The 26,002-nt window shown below is 34.0% G+C and overlaps 2 protein-coding genes across 2 annotated transcripts in view; both read left to right on the forward strand.

Annotated features, from left to right (window-relative positions):
* Nucleotides 1-25,380, forward strand: part of UHMK1 (U2AF homology motif kinase 1) — a 32,363-nt gene extending 6,983 nt beyond the window's left edge. The window contains exons 5-8 of the mRNA XM_012768636.3: nt 9,316-9,392; nt 9,600-9,698; nt 13,824-13,912; nt 18,306-25,380. Coding sequence (XP_012624090.1) covers nt 9,316-9,392; nt 9,600-9,698; nt 13,824-13,912; nt 18,306-18,452 — 412 coding nt within the window. The 3' untranslated portion in view covers nt 18,453-25,380. The remainder of the gene's footprint in view (nt 1-9,315; nt 9,393-9,599; nt 9,699-13,823; nt 13,913-18,305) is intronic.
* The window catches only part of UAP1 (UDP-N-acetylglucosamine pyrophosphorylase 1), a 246,640-nt gene that overhangs the window by 152,064 nt on the left and 68,574 nt on the right, over nt 1-26,002 (forward strand). The window lies entirely within an intron of this gene.

The following is a 26,002-nucleotide window of genomic DNA, read 5'->3' on the forward strand; positions in this document are numbered from 1 at the left end:
GTCCCTTGTTGATCAAAACATTGTCGTGTGGTGCATGACTGTATTATCAAATAGTAGGCTTTTCAGATTTCTATCATGGGCCAGAAATGAATAAAAATAATTAGTATGCTAGAAAAGGATGGATGTCATGTTTGAATAATAGTATTATAGTATCTTTAGGATATTGGCCCTATTAAACCTTCAAATTAGTTTTTTTTTAATTTTTAATTTTGAAATAATTACACATAGGAAGTTACAGAATGATCCCTACCCTTTACCCAGTTTCCCCTACTGGTGACATCTTACATTTTTAGTACAATGTCAAAACCAGTAAATTGCTGTTGGTACAATCCACAGAACTTATTCAGATCTCATCAGTTTTACACATAGTTATTTGTGTGTGTGTGTGTGTGTGTGTGTGTTTCAGATTAATTGTAAATAGCTGTTAGTGTCTGATTGATAGTGGATGTTACAAATTAGATTTTAATTTCTAGTATTTTATTTTTCAGTAATAGCTTTTTTCCTGATTATGCAAATCATACTAATTTTGGAAACTGCAGAAAATTGTGATGAAGAAAATAAAAATTTGGCCAGGTGTGGTGGCTCCCGCCTGTAATCCTAGCACTCTGAGAGGCTGAGGCGGGAGGATCGCTCAAGGTCAGGAGTTTGAGACCACCCTGAGCAAGAGCAAGATGCCGTCTGTACTAAAAATAGAAAGAAATTAATCGACCAACTAAAAATATATATATAGAGAAAAAATTAGCCAGGCATGGTGGCACATGCCTGTAGTCCCAGCTACTCGGGAGGCTGAGGCAGAAGGATTGCTTGAGCCCAGGAGTTTGAGGTTGCTGTGAGCTAGGCTGGCGCCACCACAGTCTAGCCGGGCAAGAGAGTGAGACTCTGTATCAAAAAAGAAAAGAAACATTACAAACCTACCTTTTAGTGTTAGCACTTTGATGTATTTCTTTCTAATATTTTTTGCATATTGCATTGTATACACATGCAAATTACTTGAACCTGTTTTTGTAGAGTAAAAGACAGATACTGAAACTACTAATAAAATCAATGTGTAGGCTGGTCCGAAGGTAGTGAGTTATCTCACGTGATTGTTCACAGTCAGTTACAGATTGAACTCCTTGTTCTACTACTTTCCCCCCTCCTCACTACTGCACTTGACTAGTCTTAAAAAAAAAAAAAAATCAATGTGTAGCTTAGTGATTTTTTTAGGAACATTGTAACCACCTCATAACTACCATTCATGTCAAGAAATAGAACTTTGCCAGCAATCTTGGAAGTCCTTTGTGTCCCATTCCAATCTCAAACCTGAAAGTAACCACTACAGCTGACTTTTATGGTAATCACTTGTTTTCATTATAATTTTATTGCCCAAGTGTGCATCCTTAAACACACATTAAAGCTTAAATGGTTTAGTTTTGCTCTTCTAAAAAAAATCCCTTTTAAGTCTCCCTTAATTTAAAGGTTCCCTTACCATCTCTTTTCCCTCTTTTCTCTTCTAGTTTATTTATTGAACAGCCTGGATTCTTGGCTCAGTATAATTTTCCACAGTCTGAATTTTATTGACTGTTTCATTATGGTATAGTTAACATATTTCTGTTTAATTCATCTCAATTGGTAGTTATATCTAGAGAGTTTTTTTTAAATGAGACTACAAGACTATAGATAATATTTTACTTTTTTCATAAGCATGCATGTAATGTTGTTATGTCTATTTTATGAGTTAGCAACTGTTGATATTAATGCCTAGATCCATTACCTTGTTAGGGGTTTTAGAATCATGATTTTCTGTCATTTGTTCTTCATTTGTTTAGCCAAAGAAAAAATACAGTTATCTCTCAATCTCCTCAGGGGATTGGTTCCAGGACCCCCAAGGATACCAAAAAGGTGTTCAAGTCCCTTATATAAAATGGTGTAGTATTTGCATATAACCTATACGTATCCTCCCATATTCTTTAAATCATTTCTAGATTACTTATAATACCTAATACAATGTAGATGATAGCATAGTTGGTATATACTGAATTTTAAAAAATTTATATTATCCTTTATTGTTATTTTTCTCTCTTATTTTAAATTTCAGAATATTAAAGGAGTACAAATGTTTTTGTTACATGGCTTGAGTCAAGGCTATAAAAGTGCCTATCACTCAAATAGTGTTCATTGATTGTACCCATTAGGTGGGTTTTTGCCCCTCTCCTCTTTCCCCCAGCCCCCTGCTTGATTTCCAATGACTTTTACTTCACTCTGCACTTGTGTGCCATCAGTTAGTTCCAATTTATTAGAGAGTACATGTGGTGTTTTCTTTTCCATTCTTGAGATATTTCACTTAGAATAATTGTCTTAAATTCATTCCAAATTGCTGTAAAAGGCATTAATTCATCCTTTTTATGGCTGAGTAGTACTCCATGGTGTACATATACCAAATTTTGTTAATTCATTCATGAATTGATGGGCACTTGGTTTGATTCCAGATCTTTGCAATTGTGAATTGTGCTGCAATAAACATTTGAGTACAGGTGTCTTTTTGACAAAATTACTTCTTTTCCTTTGGGTAGATATCAAGTAGTGGGATTGCTGGATCGAAGGGTAGGTCTACTTTTAGTTCTTTGACAGAGTTCCATACTGTTTTCCATACAGACTAATATGCAGTACCATCAACAGTGTATAAGTCTTCCTTTCTCCCTGCATCTGTGCCAGCATCTATTGTTTTTGAACCTTTTAATAAAAGCCACTCTAACAGGAGTAAAGTGATATCTCCTTGTGGTTTTAATTTGCATTTCCCTGATGATTAGTGATGTTGAGCATTTTCTCTTCTGTTTTCTGGCCATTTATTTATCTTCTGAAAAATTTCTGTTCATGTCTTTTGCCCACTTTTTAATGGGGTTGTTTGGTTTTTTCCTTACTGATTTGAGTTCTTTGTAGATTCTGGATATTAGCCCTTTCGTGGATGTGTAGATTGTGAATATTTTCTCCCATTCTGTAGGTTGTCTATTTGCTCTGTTGATTATTTCTATTCTTGTGCAGAAGCTTTTTAATTCAATCAAGTCCCATTTATTTATTTTTGTTGTTTCTGTAATTGCCGTTGGGGTCTTAGTCATAAATTGTTTGCCTACACTGATATCTAGAAGAGTTTTACCCATATTTTCTTCTAAAATTCTTGTGGTTTCATGCCTTACATTGAATTCTTTTATCTACCTTAAATTAATTTTTGTGAGTGGTTAGAGATAGGTGTCTTGTTTCATTGTTGTGCAATGTGGCTTTCCAATTTTCCCAGCACCGTTTATTGAATAGGGCTTCTATTCCCCAGTGTACATTGTTGCCTGCTTTGTCAAGGATCAGTTGGCTGTAGGCACATGGTTTTGTATCTGGGTTAACTATTCTGTTCTATTGGTCTTTCTCTGTTTTTGTACCAGTACCATGCTATTTTGGTTACTATAGCCTTGTAGTATAGTTTGAAGTCTGGTACTGTGATTCCTTCAGGTTTGCTTTCCTTCAAGCAATCCTTTTTGCTTAGGATCTGTGAAATATGCCGTTGGTATTTTGATGGGGATTGCATTGAATCTGTAAATCACTTTGGGTAGTATGGACATTTTAAAAATGTTGGTTCTACCGATCCATGAGCGTGAGATGTTTTGTCATTGGTTTGTGTCATCTGAGATTTCTTTCCTCGGTGTTTCATAGTTCTTGTAGAGATGTTTCACCTCCTTGGTTAAGTATATTCGTATGTCTTTTATTTTCTTTGTAGCTATTGTGAATAGTATTGAATCTTTGATTGAACTCTTAGCCTGACTGCTGTTGGTATATAGAAATGATACTGATTGTCTACATTGATTTTGTAACTTGAAACTTTGCTGAATTTATTTATCAATTCCAGGAATCTTTTGGAGTTTGGAGTCTTTGGGGTTTTCTAGATACAAGATAATATTGTCTATGAAATTGATAGTTTGACCTCCTCTTTACTGATTTGGATATCCTTTATTTCTTTCTCTTTCTTGATTGCTCTAGTTAGAACTTCTATTCTATGTTAAATAGAAGTGGTGACAGTGAATACCCTTGTCCAGTTCTTTTTTTTTTTTTTTTTTTTTTTTTGAGACAGAGTCTCACTTTGTTGCCCAGGCTAGAGTGAGTGCTGTGGCGTCAGCCTGGCTCACAGCAACCTCAATCTCCTGGGCTCAGCGATCCTACTGCCTCAGCCTCCCGAGTAGCTGGGACTACAGGCATGCGCCACCATGCCCGGCTGATTTTTTGTATATATATTTTTAGTTGGTCAATTAATTTCTTTCTATTTTTGGTAGAGATGGGGTCTCGCTCAGGCTGGTTTCGAACTCCTGAGCTTGAGCAATCCGCCCGCCTCGGCCTCCCAAAGTGCTAGGATTACAGGCGTGAGCCACCGCACCCGGCCCCTTGTCCAGTTCTTAAGGGGCATGCTTTTAACTTGCCCCTTCAGTATGATTTTAGTTGTGGGTTTGTTATATATGCCTTTTATAATTTTGAGATATGTTCCTTCTATGCCTAGTTTGTCAAGAGTTTTTATCATGAAAGACTGCTAGATTTTGTCAAATGCTTTTTCTGCATCTATTGAGATGATTATCTGGTCTTTGTTTTTGCTTCTGTTTATGTGGTCAATCATATTTATTGATTTCTATATGTTGAACCACCCTTGCAATTTTGGGATGAAGTCCACTTAGTCATGGTAGATTATTTTTCTGATGTGCTGTTGAACTCTGTTTGCTAGTATTTTACTGAAGATTTTTGCATCTGTATTGACAAGGTATGTTGGTATGTGGTTTTCTTTTTTTGTTGTTCCCTTTCCTGGCTTTGGTATCAAGGTTATACTGCCTTTGTAGAATGAGTTGGGGAGGATTCCCTCCTTCTCAACATTATGGAATAACTTCTGCAGTATGGATACCACTTCTTTGTAGGTTTTGTAGAATTTGGCTGTGAATCTATCTGTTCCAGGGCTACTGTTTTTATTGGAAGACTTTTTATTACTGCTTCAATTTTGCTGCTTATTATTGGTCTGTTTTTAGGAGTTCTATTTTTTCCTGATTGAGTCTTGGAAAGTTGTGTATTTCCAGGAATGTTTCCATTTTCTCTACATTTTCTAGCTTATGTGCATAGAGCTTTTCATGGTATTCACGGATGATGTTTTGTATTTCTGTGGTATCAGTTGTAATGTCTTCTTTTTCATTTCTGATTGAGCTTATTTGGGTCCTTTGTCTTCTATTTCTGGTTAATCTAGCAAGAGGTCTATCAATTTTGTTTATCTTTTCAAAGAACCAACTGTTTGTTTCACTGACCTTTTGTATTATTTTTTTTTGTTTCTTTTCCATTTCATTTAGTTCTGCTCTGAGCTTAGTTATTTGTTTTTTCTGCTGACATTGGGTTTGGTATGCTTTTCCTTTTCTAGTTCCTTGAGATGTGATATGAGGTTGTAAGGCTCTGAATTTTCCCACTAGGAATGCTTTTGCTGAATGCCATAGAGTTTGATAGCTTGTGTCCCCTTTGTCAGTCAGTTCAGAGAATCTTCTGATTTCCATCTTAATTTCATTATTGACCCAATAATTGTTCAGCAGCGGATTGTTTAATTTCCATGTCTTTGTGTAGAATTGAGTATTATTCTTGGAATTGATTTCTAGTTTTATTCTACTGTGGTCTGAGAAGATACATGATATGATTTCGATTTTTAAAACTTGTTGAGACATGTTTTGTGGCCTAAGATATGATCAGTCTTGGAAAATGTCCCATGTACTGATGAGAAGAATGTATATTCAGTACAATATTTTTGAGTAGAATGTTCTGTAAATGTCTGTTAGGTCCATTTGTTTCAGGGTCTCATTTAGGTCCAGTGTTCCCTTATTTTCTACTTTGATAATTTATTTAGTTCTGACAGTTGGGTGTTGAATTCTCTGGCAATTATGGTGCTACTATTTATTTCCTTTTTTAGCTGTAGTAGAGTTAATTTTATGTATCTGGGAGCTCCTGTGTTAGGTGCATATATATTTAAGATTATCATGTCTTCTTGTTGAATTGCTTCCTTTGTATAATGACCATCTTTGTCTTTCTATACCATTATTGATTTAAAGTCAATTTTGTTTGATACGAGAATCATTATACCAGCTCTCTTTTGGTTTTCATTTGTGTGGAATATTTTTTTCTATCTTTTCACACTGAGCCTTTCTGTATCCTTGTGGTTTAGATGTGCCTCCTGGAAACAGCAGATACTTGGGTTGTATTTTTTTATTCATTCAGCCAGCCTGAGTGGCTCTTTTGAGTGGCTCATTTAAGCTGTTAACATTAAGAGATAAGAAATGATATGTGGGATGCTATTTTGTTCATCATGTTGGATAATACCTTATTGCTTTGTTTTCCCTCCTGTGCTGTTTTATAAGAGTTGTAAGCTTTAGCCTTTTGGGGTGATTTTATGCTGGTGGGTATCTATTGTACTAATTCACGTATAAGGCTGTTTTGAGTATTTCTTGCAGGGCAAGTCTGGTCATGACAAATTCCCTCAGTGTTTGCTTGTCTGGAAAAGACTTAATTTCTCCATCAAGTGTGAAACTTAAGTTTCGCAGGATATAAAAATAAAATTCTAGGCTGGTAATTTTTCTATTTAAGAATATTGAAGATTGGGTCCTACTCCCTTCTGACTTGTAAGGTTTCTGCTGAGAAGTCTGCTTGTTAATCTGATGGGTTTTCCTTTCTAGGTCAGTTGTTGCTTATGTCTAGCGGCTTGTAGAATTTTCTCCTTCATTTTGACTTTGGCTAGGTTGATTACTTTGTGTCTTGGGGATGTCCTATTTGCTCTCTTTCACTCTGAGTGTCCCACATTACTTCTCTGTGATTTCACAGTATTCCTTCTGAGAAGAGCTATCTGTAGGTAGGCATCTCTGCCTACAGTTTACACTGCTTTCCTTGAGAGCAGCATGCTCACAGACTGTTTCTAGTCCACCATCTTCCTCTGTACTTTTTGAATCAATTTTTTTTTTTTTTTTTTCAAAAACCTAAAACCATTCCCTTTCCCTTTGAGCTGATGGATGCCAAGCTTCTCTTGAGGTCTTCTCCTGATGGCAGCTTCAGGATACTCTGTCAGAAGCGACAGCCAAACCTCACGCCAATTCCTGCCGGCAGCTGCAGGGGAAATTTACTTCCTTTTTTTTCCTGACTTTTTTTGATCCATGTTTGGTTGAATCTGTGCATGGGGGTACCTGTTGATGTGGGACCCATGGATATGGAGGGCCAACTATAAATGCTTGATATTCTTTCTCTTTATTTACTAGTTTTCAAGATAATGAGTTGGTTCCTTATCATCTTCTAAAGGTGATAAGGTATTTCCCTTTTTTAAAATTCATAGTTTCATTATAAACTAATGGATTTAAATATATTTTATGTATTTTAATTCATTGCAGTTTTTATCATATTTGAAACTGAAATTGTCCCATTTTTGATGAATGGAAACCTCTGCATGTTGGTTTTGGCAGACCATATTATCTTTGATAGCTTCCTTGCTATGTGGTATGATAAGATGTTCCCAGTTCATCTTATGCATTTCCTTCCCTAGACCTGCAATTAGCCATTTTTCCCAAAAGCATGGTTTCTTTTGGAGGAAATGGTATTTTAAAAGCACAGTCAGTGTATTAGGAATACTCATTGCAGTGAGGGTGGTCATTGTTTCTAGGCCTTTTAAGTGGACAGAGTTCATTTTGATGTTTCCAATTCAAGTTCAGGACCATCTAGTTTTTACTATTATTTTATGTCTGTCTCTTTTCTTCCACGTCAAGACTTGTGGTTCTTAAGCATAAAGGAAATGCCAGAATTAGAGTATTTCATAATTACCCAATTGCTTTATTCTACGATAAACATAAAACAGTTTCAGAATAATAGTACTCTGATAAGATTACTTAAAATAGTTAAATTATTTTTGCATATGGTCTTCCTATTCTCCCATTTTAAAAATAGTTTTATGTGCATCATCAGATTATGTAGCCATTATATACTATATGCCGTTTTAGTACTCATTTAATTTTAGTTCTACCTGTAACTGTATATTTAATAATATTCACCATCAGTCCTTATGTTCATGTCTTTGTAATCATTTTAGTTTGCTAAATCTTACTCTCTAGATCATACGATGTATGTTCTCTGAATTTTTGCCTGTTAATAATAAACTGTGATTATTATACATGAAAGTCTGTTTAGCTGGATAGAAAAATCCTTGGCATATATTTTTCTTTCTTAAGTGTCTTAAACATGTTACTGAATTTTCTTCTGACATACAATGTTTCTATTGAAAAGTTTGATAACTCACTAATTGTCTTTTTATTAAAAGTTACTTGGTCTCTGTGTCCAGATGCCCAAAGGATTTCATCTTTTTCTTTTAAAGACTGGTAATTTTACCACAATATATCTTGATTTTGATTGTTCTAGGTAAATATTCTTAGTTCTTAGGAACAAGGTATGCCTTTCAATATGTAGTTCAGGTCTTTGTTTGTTTTTGAAAAATATTCTTAAATTTTAGTTTTTGTTCTGTTCTCTTCTTTTCTTTTTCAGGTCTTGTCTACATATATGTTTGATTTTCTTTACCTATATTTAGTATTATCCCTTTCTCTTAAATCCGTATTATCTCTTTCATTATTTCATTTTGATTTTTTAAAAATTTTCTCCCTTCTGCCTTCTATATTATCTATTGTATTTATTCATTCTTATATTAATATCTCTTCTAGCATAATCTTATTTTATGAAAAATTTTTAAATTTCTAATTCTTTCCTGAGTTCTATAACCTAATTTTTGAGATTTTCTAAATTTTGATTCATGTTGCTGTTTCATATCTGTATCTTAAGTAGTAGGTTAATGTGTGCATCTGTGTGTGGTTTTTGGCTATTTGGTGTGTCCCTATAGTTTTGTTATAGATGTTGTCTGTGGGTTTTTTGGTTTTGCTATCAAGTTGCTTTATTATTAGGGATATTTGACAAGATTCAGTCATCATCCCGCCACTTTTTTTTTTTTAATTGCATTACCCTAAATTTGTGTCTAATTTTTTTCACTCTCTGTTACAGAGTTTGGGTCACTTCCCATGTTTCATTTATTAGTCAAAAACATTATTTAAGATCACAGTATAATGTTATAAGTATGTATCATGATTTATTGAAGCATTTGCTAGTAAATGGCATTTATATTTTTTACATGTGAATGATTGAATAAATCATGCTAATATAATTAATGCTGTGATAAACATTTAGACATTTTTATTTTTGTTAATGGTTGCATTTTCAAAAGATTTGGCAGTAATTATAAAAATACCTGTTTTCATGTTTTAGCATGCTTCATGATGATCCAAGCAGAAGAATTCCTGCTGAAATGGCATTGTGCAGCCCATTCTTTAGCATTCCTTTTGGTAAGTTGTATATGTCTTTTATTTTTTTCTTGGTCATTTTTTTTTTTTTTTTTTTTTTTTTTTGGTAAAAAGGTTTTGGATTTCTTGGTTATTTGACATTCAAGTAAGATATCAGGAGTAATCTATATTCCCAAGCTCTTTTGCCCTGTGTTCACCATCTTATTTTGGGGGATTTATATTTAACTATATTATGATGAACTTTAACAGCCCCTCATATTGAAGATCTGGTGATGCTTCCTACTCCAGTGCTAAGACTGCTGAATGTGTTGGATGATGATTATCTGGAGAATGAAGAAGAATATGAAGGTTAGTGTTTTCTAAGTTATATTCCAATGCATCTTTCTTAACTAAGTCTGGAATGGATTTATCTATTCATAAGATTCTCATATTTCCCTAATTTATAATGTCCTTTTGATTCTTTTACATATCATCTTTACCAAATCAATAAAGAATATTAATTTTCCCAGCAACTTCTCTCTCTCTGGTCTGTCTCTTCTAGCCCTTCTTTATGTTTTTATTTCTCCATTTGAGCTTTCTTTTTTGCTTTTAACTACTCACTCTTTCAGGACATATTTATTAAGTACTTTCTATGTGCCATTGTGGGATTATTCCCTGTCTTTAGTATAGTAGAGGAGACAAATTAAAAAATATATAATTATAGTCATGATAATCTGGTCAGTTAAAAGCTAAAGAGGTAGCCAGAGTACAAACTTATTTGCTATGTTTAAGAATTTGGATTTTTACCCCAGGCATAATAACACTGGAACATAACCTACATGAAAGAATTTTTTTTGTGGGTACCAATGTGTTTAAAAAGAAAAAAAAAAAAAAAAGAAAGAATTTTTTATCAATATAGAATGGTCCCTGGCTTATGGTAACTACTCAATGAATACTTGTTCTTTGTTTAGTGCAGTAAGGAATTATTAAAAATTGTAAGTAGGAGAAAGATCTAATCAAACTTATATTTTAGTAGGAACATTCTGGAAGTAGAGGGGAATGCACTAAAGCAGGGCCAAACTTGGACCAAGGTCAATAGCCGTGAAGTATTTACATCAACCTAGTACTATTACTAGAGAGGCAATTTTGTATAGCAGTTAAGAGTATAGTACAACCGGGTGTGGTGGCTCACGCCTGTAATCCTAGCACTCTGGGAGGCCGAGGTGGGCGGATCACTCAAGGTCAGAAGTTCGAAACTGGCCTGAGCGAGATCCCCGTCTCTACTAAAAATAGAAAGAAATTAATTGACCAACTAAAAATATATATACAAAAAATTAGCCAGGCATGGTGGCTCATGCCGGTAGTCCCAGCTACTTGGGAGGCTGAGGCAGTAGGATTGCTTGAGCCCAGGAGATTGAGGTTGCTGTGAGCTAGGGTGATGCCACGGCACTCACTCTAGCCTGGGCAACAAAGTGAGACTCTGTCTCAAAAAAAAAAAAAGAGTATAGTACAGTGGTGGTTCCAGAAATTTTGCAAAGGAGATGAGAGCCTTAAAGATGAGCACAGCGGCTGGCCATTGGAAGTGGACAACAACAAACTGAGAATGATCATCTAAGCTAATTCTCTTACAACTACACGAGAAGTTGCTGAAGAACAGCATTGACCATTCTATGGTCATTCAGCATTTGCAGCAAATTTGAAAGGTGAAAAAGCTCTTTATGTGGGTGCCTCATGAGCTGCCAGAAAAAAAAAAAATCATCGTTTTGAAATGTCATCTTCTCTTCTTGTATGCAACAACAATGAACCATTTTTCAATTGCATTGTGATGTGTGACAAAAAGTGGATTTTATACAACAACCAGCTCAGTGATTGGACCGAGAAGAAGCTCCAAAGCACTTTCCAAAGCCAAACTTGCACCAGAAAAAGCTCATGGTCACTGTTCGGTGGTCTGCTGCCAATCCACTACAGCTTTCTGAATCCCATTGAAACCATCACATCTCAGTATGTTCAGCAAATGGATGAGATGCACCGAAAATGGCAATGCCTGCAACTGGAATTGGTCAACAGAAAGGGCCCAGTTGTTTTCCATGACAACGCCTGACCATGTGTTGTACAACCAGTGTTTTAAAAGTTGAACAAATTGGGCTACGAAGTTTTGCCTGATCCACCATATTCACCTGACTTCTCGCCAACTGAATACCACTTCTTCAAGCATCTCCACAACTTTTTGCAGGAAAAATGCTTCCACAACTAGCAGGATGCATAAAATGCTTTCTAAGAGTTCGTTGAATCCTGAAGCATGGATTTTTTACCCTATAGGAATAAACAAACGTATTTCTCATTGACAAAAATGTGTTGCTTGTAATGCTTCCTATTTTGACTAATAAAGATGTGTTTGAGCCTAGTTATTAATATAGTGAGTTAAAATTCACTGTTCAATACTGCAGTTACTTTTGTACCAACCTAATAATAGAAATTAAAAGAGCCAGGTCTGTATGTCTCTAAAGCTCCTTTATTAATATTTTTCTATTTCAAAATATCAATTGCTTAATATTTAATGTTTCCCTTGTAGAAAATTAAAACATTACAAATAAGGCTAATTTTACCAGAATACCTCTTGTGAGAATAAATCATTTCATGTCCTTGAGCTTTAATGTAGTTATCTGCCGAGTGAAACAAAGGTGCTCTCTTTGAGTCTGTGACAATTGTAAGAGTCTCCAGTCTCTCAACTTTTCAGGATGTCTATTTATCTAAAAGAAAGTATTGCCCTCAGCATTGTTTTAGTCAGATCACTAAGGTACAGTGGCTCTAAATAATCTCTTAATATCAGTTCAAAATACTACTTATGTCCTTTAAACCTGTCTACTACTTCGTCATCATCTTCATCACCTCATTCTATACTCCACACAATTTTAATCTCTACAAAACTCAAGATTGGGCTTTTTTGAATAAACTTTGGGAGACTGTATTCTTTTCTTTGTACTTTGCTGTGTAATACTTTTTTCTGCTTCTAAATACAATGAATATTTAAATTTTGCATAAATACTGCTGTTAAATGTTTGTGTTTAAGAGTCTCCACATGATCTAAAGTACAATAGATAATATAGTACCATTAAATACCTTTGTTCTGATTAGTAGGATCATCATCAAATAACATGTATTAGTTATAGGTAAGTTGCTTAGCTAGAAATTATTATGTGTTGGAACAGCTATCTTATAATTTTGATATGGGGGCAGGGAAGGAAGTTAAATTCAAACTTTACATTGTAGACCAAAATAAATTTTAAGTCAAGATTAAAATACTTGAAAAAAAAACAAGTGAGGGAATTTTCATGAAATGGGAAAGGAAGGAAGTAGGGCAAGTAAGAAAGAAAGAATAAAGGAAATAATTTTTTTAAATTTAAAATATCATTGGAAAATTTTATTTTTTAATATTCCTGGAGTGGGAAAGGCTTTTCTCAAATATGGTACAAAAACTCAGAAGCAATAAAATAATGATTCAACAAATTCTACACTGACAAAAACTACCCTAAGAAAGATCTAAAGACAAATGATAATTTAAGAAAAAATATTTACAGCTATTACTACAGACAGTTTATAGGACAAGAAATACAAATGCTTTTTACATGTGTTTTCAGACTCACTTGTTATTGAAATGTTAATTAAAACCAAACTACAATATCTTTGTTATCTATCCACATTAACAGTGATGAAAACATTTAATTATCCTCTTGTGGGTAAGGGGATAGGAAAACAGACCTACTCATATATCGCTGGAGAGAATTTATATTGGTAAACTTGCATGAAGAAACAAGTTGGTAATTCTAATAAAATTACAAATTCATGTCAATTTTGATCCAGCAATTCCATTTCTAGCATGTCAACTTAGACATACACAAGTGAAACAAGTTATATGCAGGTTTATCTATTCAATATTGTTTTTAATGGCAAAAAGTTTGGAAATAGTTTTATAATTTAATTACATAAAGGCCATATTAGTTTATTGAACATACATAGAGTAAAATACTTCACAACCATAAAAACAAATGAGAAAATTTTATGTAATGATATAGAAAGATCTTAAAGATATGTTGTTTAATAAAGAAAAAGCAAGATTGGAATTTTTTACTTATAGCATACATAATCATATTTGCCTGTGTACACTTATAATTATGGCAGAATACAGAAGAAATGATGTTTGTTGCCTTCAAAATGGGGAATGGAATGGCAGTTGAGAAGGTGGGAGGAAGATGTTATTTTTTTTTAATTTTGAATTATTTGAATGTATCAGCTATTCAGAACATTAAGCTTAAAATATAAAAAGAAAATTTTAAATGCTTTGAATTTATATTCATAAAGCTTAATTTTAGTAGATACAGAAAATGACCTTATTAGGATATATATTTCTGAATTCTTTGATGATTTAAAATTGTAAAATATTGGATGCTTGTTAATTACATCAAAGCAGTTACTGTTATGTGTTTTAATAACCAGATGTTGTAGAAGATGTAAAAGAGGAGTGTCAAAAATATGGACCAGTGGTATCTCTACTTGTTCCAAAGGAAAATCCTGGCAGAGGACAAGTAAGTGAATGTTTTTGTAATTGTAGAGTTATTCCGAGGTTATTAAAGTTGTTAAATGTTTTAGTTCTGTAGAAAGATATACACAAATTTTATTAAGGATTATGAATTTTGCATGATTTTTATTTTCTTATGCTTTCTACTTTTTCTAAAAGTTCTGTAATATGCTTATATTTTTTAATCACTTAAAATTTGTTTTTAAAGAAGTATTAATCTACTTTTGAACTGTTGTAAACAGTGGCACCAACTAAATCATGCTAATTTATTTTTTTTTTTTATTTTTATTTATTTTTTTTTTTTTTCTTTGCTCAAGAAACTGAAATCTAAATCATGCTAATTTATATCAAGTTCAGCTAAAGGAATATTTTGGTTCAATTTTGTTCTAATTAAGTAGAGTTAGAAAATCAGGTTAGGTTCTCATTGTAATACAAATTATCAGTAGTAATTTAAAGAAGGAAAGTGTGCTGGACTGAGAATCCTAGATCCTGGTCTCAGTGTTAATAGCTTTGTCATGATCCTCAATTCCTCCATCTATAAAATGTATGGCCTAAAACTGTAATCACAGCATTTTCTTCAGAAATTTTGTAAATTGTATGACAGAATATAAGAAAATATTCAGTTTATCTGTAGTTTATTTTTTGAGAAACAGAATATTATTTTACTTTATCTCAGGGTTTTTTAATCTTGACATATTGACATTTGAGCCTGCTGATTTTTTGTTGGAGAAGCTGTTCTGTACATTATATTATGGAATGTTTAGCAGCATCCCTGGCCTCTACCCACTAAATGTCCCCCCACCCCCATTGTGACAACCAAAAGTGCCTGTAGACATTGCCAGATATCCTTTGAGGGGTGAAATTGACTCTGGTTGTAGATTATTATATTATCTTATGACTTAGTACTATGAAAATTCTTGGCAACTGAAAAAATATTGAAGAAATTTTATTTTAGTCTTAGTGAAAAATTATTGCCAATCTAGTAATAATAGCATTTACTTCATTCAGTGTCAGGAACATGCTAAATGCTGTTTAGTCATTTAACCAATATTAACTGAGCATCTATTATGTTCTAGGCACTTAGGATAAAATAATCAAATCAGACAAAAAAATAAATGGTGATAAGTGCTAGGGAGAAAATAGATTGAGGAAGAGGCTTAAGGAAAACTGGGGTAAGGGGAGTTGTACTTTCCAGAATGGTAGTAGGGAAGGACATGCTGAGAAGCTTACAATTGAGTCAAGGTTTAGAAAAAGTGAGGAAGAGAATTCCAGGCAAAAGAAACAGCAGTTATGCCTAATAGATTTGAGGAGGCTAGTGTGGTTGTCAGAGAGAGAGAAAGGGGAAGAATGGTAGAAGATTAGATCAAAAAGCAGTTTAGGGGATGTGGCTCAAGTAGAATAAACCTTGTAGGGCATTGAGATAACATTGACTTTTACTCTGAATGAGGAGAAGGTATTGGAAGATTTTGAATCAGGAACTAATATGATCTGACTCAATATTAATCCCAATGGCCAAAATGAAATGGATGACACAGAATAGAGAAACAGGAGAAATAATTTCAGGAGAGAAGTATGTACTTTTAAAGATAATGTGAATAAAAAAGTATCAGAGAGGCCGGGCGCGGTGGCTCACGCCTGTAATCCTAGCTCTTGGGAGGCCGAGGCGGGCGGATTGCTCGAGGTCAGGAGTTCAAAACCAGCCTGAGCAAGAGCGAGACCCCGTCTCTACTATAAAATAGAAAGAAATTAATTGGCCAACTGATATATATATAAAAAATTAGCCGGGCATGGTGGCGCATGCCTGTAGTCCCAGCTACTCGGGAGGCTGAGGCAGAAGGATCGCTCGAGCCCAGGAGTTTGAGGTTGCTGTGAGCTAGGCTGACGCCACGGCACTCACTCTAGCCTGGACAACAAAGCGAGACTCTGTCTCAAAAAAAAAAAAAAGTATCAGAGAGAGGAAATTTGCAATGTTGAGAAGTTTCCGCTGATGTTTAAGAGAGAGTGAAAGCAGCCTCTTGGAATCACAAATTTAATTTATTTAACTTATTGAAAATGTCCATTACCTAGTTGACAAAGCCAGTTTTCATTTGAACTTTACAATTCAAATAAACATGATTTTTTAAAGAAATATAAAAGCCACTGAAAAATATTAATAAATTATGAATGCATCTTGTATAATTACAAAAAGTCTAAAATTAAAATAACATAGCTCTAATATAATTTAATTTCATAATAAATTATAAAAATAATTTGCTCTTTGTGTGGAATAATGTGGTGTGCAAAATTATAGGTTATCTGTAAGCAAGGAGTATGATAAAAAAACATGATATTTTCTCTAAATGCATGTCTACTCATTTATTGAACTTTGGTGTATACGTTTGGGAGTAATTGATCAGGTAAAAAATCAAATAGATTCGTTGTTCTCATTGGACATCATGTTCTAACTTTCTTTTTATATTGAATGAAAAAGCCAACATCTACTTTTATTGTTTTGGAAAAATAGCTATAAAATATTTCTAAGGTGAAATAAAATGAGCATTAACCAAGTATATATTTCAGTATATAGTTCAATAATCGAGGTTTTATTATATGAAGTACCTTACTCTGAAAAAGATCACATTAAGTTTTATGAATAGCATTTTTCCCAAGCAGTTTCACTTAAAAAGCCTGACTGACTATTCTACTTTGGCCATTTGGAAGTACTTTTAGTTTCAGGTAATGTTACAGTTTAGGGATGGGTTTTAAGAATAGCTGATAAATGCCACTTACCTTAATATATGTGAAAAAAACACTTTTTAATATTGGGTGGTCTCTACTTTGTTTTTAAGAGCTATGTGTAGCTTGAAAATAATCATGGGGTGGAAGAGGCAAAATCAGTCCCACCTCTCCATTTTTCAGTACATACGAATTCAGAAAATCCTGTCACAGGCCCAAAATATCCTAGGTCTCATGTCATATATCACCCATAACAGAAATATTTGCATAAAATAGTTAATGACCAGTCATAGGCAGGGTGTGGGGCTATGTTTATTAATGAAGGAGGATTCAATAAGAAATAAGGTACTATATTAAGAATTTTTTTTCATGCCTTGGTAGTTTTTATACCCTGTGGAAATAACTTTGTTTTGTCAAGTGGGAAGAAAGGCTCCTACGAAAGGGGATATGAAAAAGGATAATCCGCCTGAACTTGTAGGTAGATTGATTTTAGGAAAAGATATAAATGAAAGTTGAGGATCTGGAAATTGATTTTCTAAAATGATCTATTCTCACATCCCCTAGAAAGTGTTTGAGTGCCCTAGGATGCTGGAACACCAGTTCAAGGACTTGCCATAATGAATGAGGCAAACAACCAAGGAGTGAGAGGCAGTTCTTTATCTTATTCACTGGTTTACAGGGCAACTGAGGACAAATCATTTCAAATCATTTTGCCTACCTATAACTTTTGCTTTAGGTCAAAACAAAAAGAATTTGTAAATTATATTTCTATCCCAGGTAGGAATTCAGATGCTCTGGAAAAGGAAATTACCTAGTTTTAAACTTCATCCTTACTATAGTTGTGGCTTATAGTTTCCACAAATATTTTAATAGGTATAATTTCCAGCAGCTTTTGAACAATATTTTTTCTTCTTCTACTTCTAAAAGTACAGATTATCTTTTAGGCACCCTTGAAATGCAGTTGCTCTCTGGGCTGTTCAACCTTACCTTTGGCAAGTGTATAGTACTGTGCATCACTCTTGTATGTACTTGGCAAAAGCGTACATCCTTCACCCAACTTGTCTTTGATGGATTTTTCAGAATTGAACTGAATTGTAAAGAAGTATTCTAGGCCGGGCGCGGTGGCTCACGCCTGTAATCCTAGCTCTCTGGGAGGCCGAGGCGGGCGGATTGCTCGAGGTCAGGAGTTCGAAACCAGCCTGAGCAAGAGCGAGACCCCGTCTCTACTATAAATAGAAAGAAACTAATTGGCCAACTAATATATATAGAAAAAATTAGCCGGGCATGGTGGCGCATGCCTGTAGTCCCAGCTACTTGGGAGGCTGAGACAGAAGGATCGCTTGAGCCCAGGAGTTTGAGGTTGCTGTGAGCTAGGCTGACGCCACGGCACTCACTCTAGCCTGGGCAACAAAGTGAGACTCTGTCTCAAAAAAAAAAAAGAAAAAAAAAAAAAAGAAGTATTCTAAACCTTGCTGTTCTAAAGTATGGTTCGTGGACCAGATTGGTATAACCTGAAGGTTTGATTAGAAATGCAAAAATTCAGGCCTCACCTTAGACCTATGGAAGCAAAATCTGCATTTTAACAAGATCTCCAAGTGTTATATGTATCTTAGAGTTGGTAAAGCACTGATCTAAAACAATCTTGGTGGAAATGATATTATTTTGTTTTCTCTGTCCTCCTTCAGGTCTTTGTGGAGTATGCAAATGCTGGTGATTCCAAAGCTGCTCAGAAATTACTAACTGGAAGGATGTTTGATGGAAAGTTTGTTGTGGCTACATTCTACCCACTGAGTGCCTACAAGAGGGGATATCTGTATCAAACCTTGCTTTAATCAGTAACCTAAGGACTATTTCCTGTTTCTCCTCTTCCATTTCCTGGGTTATTGTATTCCACATCTGAATGCAGAAGTACCCCTTTACCATTTTAAGGGAGTACTTTTTACATTTATTTAATCCTACTAATGTGCAGCCATTGCCCAAGCAGTGACTGCATCGCAAACATTTGGCACTGAGTAGGACAAGACCCCTCAGCTATATATTGAGGGGTTTTAGAGCATCCATGTGGGCAACCTTTTTTTTTGTGCAGTAGGGCAGGTGCTGCTCTTTAGTATGTAACCTAAAAAGAAATTAATTATCTCATGTGACCGTGAAGCAAGGGTGAATATGTTGTAGTGAATATTATTAACAAATTTGTTAAGGTTGGTGACATCACTTAGAGATTATTCCTTTATGTTGTCAGATGGTTCTTCCTTATTGTTGATATCCATAGCTGGTACTGGATGCTCTCAGTATTGTTAAGTAATTGTCAAGCAGCAGTTACCTACTGTGTTCTTAACACTGAGTTGTGAATCTTTTTAAAGGAGTACTGTAGTACTGAATATTCCTTTAAAGAAACTGCAGTGAGCCTATCTACATTTTTTTTTATTAAGGCTTTTAAAATAGAAAGCTGATGCTTGATCTTGCACAATTTTTATGTCTAGTATGTATGCTTGAGTGAGTGCAGGTGTGAAAGATTCGAGAAAATGTGAGTCAGTATACTTTATAGTGTGAATCTTGTGAGCTAATTATGTCTATACCCATCTCTTCCCCACCTTTTTCACATCTGTAAGATATAGTATTTTGAGAGTTGGTCAGTCTGATAGAATGTAAATGAGAAAACAGTTCATTCCTGAGAGGCTCAGAGCAAACTGGCTTCTAGCCTAGGGTTACATTGAAACTCTTAAAGTGATTGGAACAAAGAAAAAGTTTTGCTACCTATAAATCACCCCATCCTTCAGTCTACCGTAGACCTTGTATTGGCTCATCTATTTTGTACTAAATCTCCTATAATTGTAAGCTTTTTCAAGATGTGGCTGTACCTACTATGATGGAAAATTGGAGTGGGTCAAAAAGAAGAATTAAATATACAGTGAAGGGAAAAGAAAAATAGTCAAAGAGAAGGTAAATAGTCAAGGATTCTTTTTTCTTCCTTTCTGTCTCTCTCATTGTCCCCTCCCCCTTCTCCTCTCCTTTCCCTCATTCTCTGCCTCTATGTGTAGCTGAAGAAAAGCTAGAGGACCAGCATCCTGGGTAGTCTGGCTTTTGACTGCAAGGAAATTAGGAAAGATATAGATATAATAAGGTAGACGTTGAAAGGAAGAAAAACTCAGAAGAATTCTTAAAAGAATTTATAGCAATTTAATGTGTCCCTGAGAAGAGGATGCCAGTGTACACAAGTACATGGACCCAGCTTGATAACATGGTTTTAAGAATTATAATTATGGATTATTTTTACTTTATGGTAGATTGTCTTTAAAGGTATAAAAATTAGGAAACTTTTATAAAGCACTGATTATACAAAGAAAAAAGCAAGTTGTATACAGATTATGAGTTTTTTGCCTGTTTTCCTCACCTGAATGAAAATTTTATTTATTAATTTTTCCTAAGGAAAAAGTCTTTTATCTTTCTCTGCTTTAAGCCACCTCATAAAATCTTTCCTTGTATGTGCCATGCAGATTACTGAGAGTTCAATTAGAATTTACATTTTAGAGAATGAATTATTTTCCTCTATTCAGTCACTGACATTTTAGTTATTTACAGTTACTGAGTTATTGAGGACTCTCTTTTAATATTTATTATGAAGCCAAATTTGGTAGAAGGAGGCTGATTTATGAATTACCAAAGGGTCTTGTGGCATGGTCCCCAATATGTGCCCTTAGAAGGAATAACTATTATGTTTTATTTTGGCCCTTTCAGAGGTTGATTAGCTAGTTCGTTTGCAAGTCAAAATTCATGAGAGTAGAACCAGTATTGTAAAGACCTAAGCTCTCCTAAAACATAAATGTTTATATGGATAGCTCCTTTTGTGGTTATTAGAAACATCAGGTTTTTACATACATACTGATGAATACAGAATACTAGTGAGTTCTTTTTAAGGGCAAGTATACTAGGTTAGCACATGTAACTTTCTCACCCCCTTCCCTGAAAAGAGAAATCCTTACAAATAAACTGCAGGTAGGCTTTTAAGCTTAGTCATGCAGTATGCTGCTAACATCTTAATGCTGAGGTTAACAGCATTCTTTGATCGTCATCTTATTGCTGATGTAGTCATACGTATTTTAGTGTTTAACACTGTAGAATATTTTTACAGAAGATGCTACTAGATGTTAAGGGAGCTGAGGGAATAATTGATGAGCCTTGAATTAACCATGCATTGAATTAAATACTTTATGTTAAAGTCACAGAATTGAAAAAAGATGCCTCCTATGATTTAAATTGTCATTTTATAACTCTTAGCCCTTTCTACCAAAGATAATGTTAGCAGACTCTCCCTCCCTCCTCTGACAGTATCAGAAATTTAATCTTACTATCTTTCTTAAACTGGAACCAAATATTATCAGAAGATGCAATTTTCATGATTCTTTTAAGATGAAATACATACATAGGGATTTTGATTCTTATAATTATTGAAAATCTCTAAATTTTCTTTTTGAGAGGCAGGGTAATGAGGTGAAGGTTCATGTAATGTAACCTCTACTCCTTTGGGCAAATTTTATCTCAGGTAGATTTTCTAAATTAATACCTGTGCTTCCTTGCCTCTCACCTTCCCAATTACTTCTTTATTGTTCTGTGGTATTGCTATGACACAGTTTGCCCCCGAAAAGGCATAGAAAGTGATTATTCTATAGGAAACTTTTGATTCTTTAGAAACATATTTGGAGACGGTGGCTAGCTAGCCACTGTGAAAACTGTAATGTTGTATTTAGAGGAGAACAATAAGTAGAGTTGGACAGCTCAGTAAGAGATAGCACTAGCTAGGAGTAAGTATTGACTGCCTTTTAAAGGGATTAAAAAAATTATCTTCTTGCAATAAGAGATCTGCATTTATTACCACTGGATGTCTTCCTTGCTTTTGGCCATCAATATAGCAACTCTTCTTAGAGAAATTCCCTTTCTGCTATGCCTTGAGCCAAAACTATAGCTGCTCTTAGAACAAAACCCATAAATATAGTTTTATTCATCCTTCTCTTTGTTTGCATTGAGAGAAAATATTGCCTTCTTTTTGGTACTCCAGCTGCTAAAGAGTGCTGAGATATGTTAAATTAACCTTTAAAAGAAAATCTCTGAATTCTTATTTAACTTGTCTTCTAGATTCTTGTTACTTATATTTTAACTTTTGAGCAAATTTATTATAAGGAATGCTGCCAGAAACAGTGCTGCCATGTAGAGGAAGCTAAAGAGAAACTGTGGGCATATGCCTTTTTTCTATCTTATTACACTGGACTTTCACCCTGCTAAGGGCATCAGTTACTTTTCTGGAATAAATTAAATGTAGAGTTAGAGCACTTATCAGATGCTGTTTCATGGCTTTAGTTCATTCATCAAATGCAGGTAACTAACATTTTGAATTCATTTTCTTAGGTCTTATTTTCTGACTGTATTAAATTTGGCTTATTTTTACATAATTTCTACTATCAGTTACATTTGGCAGCATGACATTTTGTTTTTTATGATTAATTTAATAAAAATCAGCACCATTGTAACTGATAGTAACTATAATAACATAGTTACTGGGTGAGGGAGTAGGGGAGACACTCAGTATTCATGTGTTTACCTAAACTCTTATGCAAGGGTACATGCCAGGTGGCTTTATTCAGATTAGGGTACAGATGGAATCACATCATGACTTTTTGTCTGATGGATATATAGACAGTTAAAGATTTAAGCAAGTGCCTTGTGTTTCCTGGAAATAATTAAAATTCATTTGGGTGAAAGCTTCCCAGATGACGCTAATTAATTGCACCTCTGCCTTTCTCTTGGAATAACTTTTAGATTGAGTCACATAGTATAAAAGTCCAAAATTTCCTTGGTTTACATTTTATTTGGTATGTGTAAAACTATTCATATTTGATTTTATTCTGATACTACATATGATAGAAAAGCCAGAGTTATCTGGCAGAATTTAATTCTTTCTTGCATCTAGTTTCATTTTCAATATCAGGTTCCTTCCTCAAATCTTAATATTCTAGCTCTCTGATATTATTTATTTTATTTATTATCGATTATAGTCACATACAGACCAGTCCTTGGTCACAATTAGCTCAAAAGAATTCCCATTTCTTCTTAAGGTGCTCAACAAATCACCTTTATTTTGAGATGGTAATCTTTCAAGATGGTAATCTTTCACTTAGGAGCTTTTGCAATGAATATAAAAATGTTGTCTCCATCATATGGAGCTCATCTGAGCCTCTCGTAGTATGTTTAGATAAGTTCTATTCTTAATCATAGAGAAACATGAATATTTTAGTTTTTAGAATACCCAAAATGTTTAAGATTTTGTTTGCTTTGTTTTGTTTTAGTTAGCTGCTTCTCTACCTGATACTGCAGAATTTCTCATGTTCCTTATACTAGCCACTTCCCCCAGATGTTTTTCACTATTTTTTAAATTATATGATGACTAGTAGATTCACATAGTGGCATGCAGTTGACAAGTAAGTTCTATGGATATTTAAGAAGAAGGTAAATAATTTTAACTATTTTTGCTGTAATTTTATAGGAGAAATTGGCTGTAAAAGAAATATCTATAAACCAGAGAGCATTTAGGAAATTTTATATTTTATAGGTGGCCATTAAGGTGATCTTCAGGATGTAAGATACATAGTTTATACAGACTTTGTTCTCCTGATGAAATTTTTATTCATTTTCCTACAGCTCAGCACTTTTGTTGTTCCTTATACTACTTATGAGGATTAATGCTTTAAGTTTGTTTTATGTGCGCCTTTCAGAGAGTTGTCATAATCAAGATAGTTGTGGTTATGGTACCATAAATGCTAGAATTCATGGGAAACTAATCAAATGATTGCCTGGGTTTTGTTTCCCAGTAAATTGGGTAGCTATCACAATAATCTGAAAAAAAACTAATGGCTCTTCCAAAGGCCATGCTTATTTTGTGACCTAGGTTCATAGTATTTTAATTTAAAGGCAAAGAAAAGCATTGTTATTTGCCTTATATGATCATTCTTGTGCAGAAGAGAGCTTATTTTGTTGTACTACATTATATAATGAAAATAAGTCACATTCTGGAAAGAAAAACCAACTAGAATTGTTCATTTTTCTTTTGGGGAGTTGGAGGGAACCCCTATGTAAAAATCAGAGCTACTTGCTGCCATAAGCTCTTGACTCTCAGCAAGAGAATTACTTGTAATCACTTTTTCATCCCAGGTTGGAATTACATTTCCTTGCTTTCTCCTCTTAATAATATTCATGATATTAGGACAAAGAATATGTAAAAGCAAATGTGGTGAGGTATTCTAAAATCATGCATATATGGACTCAAATCTCTTCAGTTCTATATTATTTTACTAGCATGGGTTGTCAGAAGACTGCTGAATTTAAGAGTAAGGAGGAGAAAGATAAGTAATAAAAAGAGAGATCAGGGGAAGAAAATGGCTCCCTTACTGGTATTAGTAATGTTCCATATAGTTAATGATCTAAAAATGATGTTTATTTTTAAAATCTAGGTTTGGTACCTGTACCATAGAAACATTGCCTTTCCTACACATTCCTCATTATTGTTTCCCCAGAAAATTATTGTCAGAATTTGTGAAACCATATTAAATACCCATACTTAGTTTTGCCTAATTTTTAAAAATACAGATTTGTACTTCAGCTTTTTTGTATTTAGTGTACATTACCACTCATGCAAATCAAGGATCAGAAAGAAATTGGGGATTAGCCATCTCCGTATTTCCCTTTGCACATTGGGTACAGTGGGTGGCATTAGTATGCACTAGCTGCAAAGTTATAGCACCTTATGGAGCTAAGTAGTGTTTATTTATTAAAATAAGAAAAAAGTTAAGCTGGACCTCTAGAATATTTGCTTTGCAGAGTGTAAAACTGTCCTGTCTTTTCCAGAAGGATTTACTCTTTCATTCTTAATTTTCTTTTGAAAAATCTTAAATAATTTAACATTCCTTTATATCTATCCTCTTAACAATGTCAAATCTGGGGTAGAAGGGACTTTATTTTTCCCAAAAAGGGCTCCATCTTTGCTATCTTTGGATCACTCCTAGAAATCCAGTTATGATCAATAAATTTTAACAGTTTATGGTGTCGTGTGTCAGCACTGGAGTGGTTGCTTGTGAATATTAAAACCTAGTACTATGTTCCCTCAGTAACATGTAATTACTATGTTTTTGATAAGAAGGTATGGTTAGAAAAAATGTGAAAGATCACTTAAACCAAAGCCAGTTATAAGGAGTATTCTCTCCTGTTGGTTTACCTTCACCTCAGAACTACAAGAATATTATAATACATAGTGAATATTGTCTATAACATTTCTACCAGTTGTTTCAATAGAATATTGGTCTTGGCATTTCTTGGCACTATGGTTCTCTGTTCTTTGTGATGCCTTATTGTTTGTGACATTTGTTTTTTTAAAAAAATTAAATAACTAAGTGGGACTATAAATGTAGATGTGTGTCAGTACCAGGAAGTTCTTTTCTCAAATCCCTAAATTTTTGATTTACATTCTAGTCTTTTAAACTTGTTTTTTCTTGCTGAGTAGCAAAAGCCTTTTATTTTCCACTTTCCTATATACCTAACAAGTATGAACACAGTGTTTCAATTTACTGTATTGCATACTTTTTTGCTGAAAACTTTTTCTGTAAACACAATTGCCTTGTTCAGTTTTGGTGTAAACTGACTTACCATAAGATGCACTGTTGATATGCTTTCTGATGTGTGTTTGATAAGAGTGATAAAATAAAGCTTAAAAATAAAGGAATTGCTTTTTTATTTCAACTATTTCCGTATTCAGGATAAATATTTGGATAACAGGTACATATATTTATTTTATGATTTAATTTTTGCTAAAATACTATTGAAAAAATTTCCATGTAACTTCAACCATCTGTAAAGAGTATGAATTTTCATTTTTGGAAATAAGTGTATCAAATCGACAATACTGAAATGTAATTTTGTAATTTGGAACAATGTTCTTGATATTAATAGTGTGGCAACAGCCTGGTCTGATTAAAAAGAACCAGAATTCAGAGTTAGGAGATATGTGTTCTAATTTTGACTCTATTATCAAGTCAGATAGCTTTAATCCAGGATCTTAATTTTGATATAGTTGTATTTCTATGTTATGAGGACCAAATGAAATAATAGGTGCAAACCACCACCAATTATAAAGCAGTGCCATTTTAGTTAATATTATATTTGATGTTCTCTTATTACATATGCGAACTAAGGCCCAAGTGGGTTAAGTCAGCTTGTCAAACATTTCATAAAAGTTAGAGGCGATATTCATATACTGGTCTGTGTAGGAGTGGCATTGGCATTTTATTTTTTTAGGAAATGAATGATCCGGATGATAAATTTAAGGGAAAGATGTTGTTAG

The sequence above is a fragment of the Microcebus murinus genome, chromosome 2 (genome assembly GCF_040939455.1).
Source record: "Microcebus murinus isolate Inina chromosome 2, M.murinus_Inina_mat1.0, whole genome shotgun sequence".
Classification (NCBI taxonomy): Eukaryota; Metazoa; Chordata; class Mammalia; order Primates; family Cheirogaleidae; genus Microcebus; species Microcebus murinus.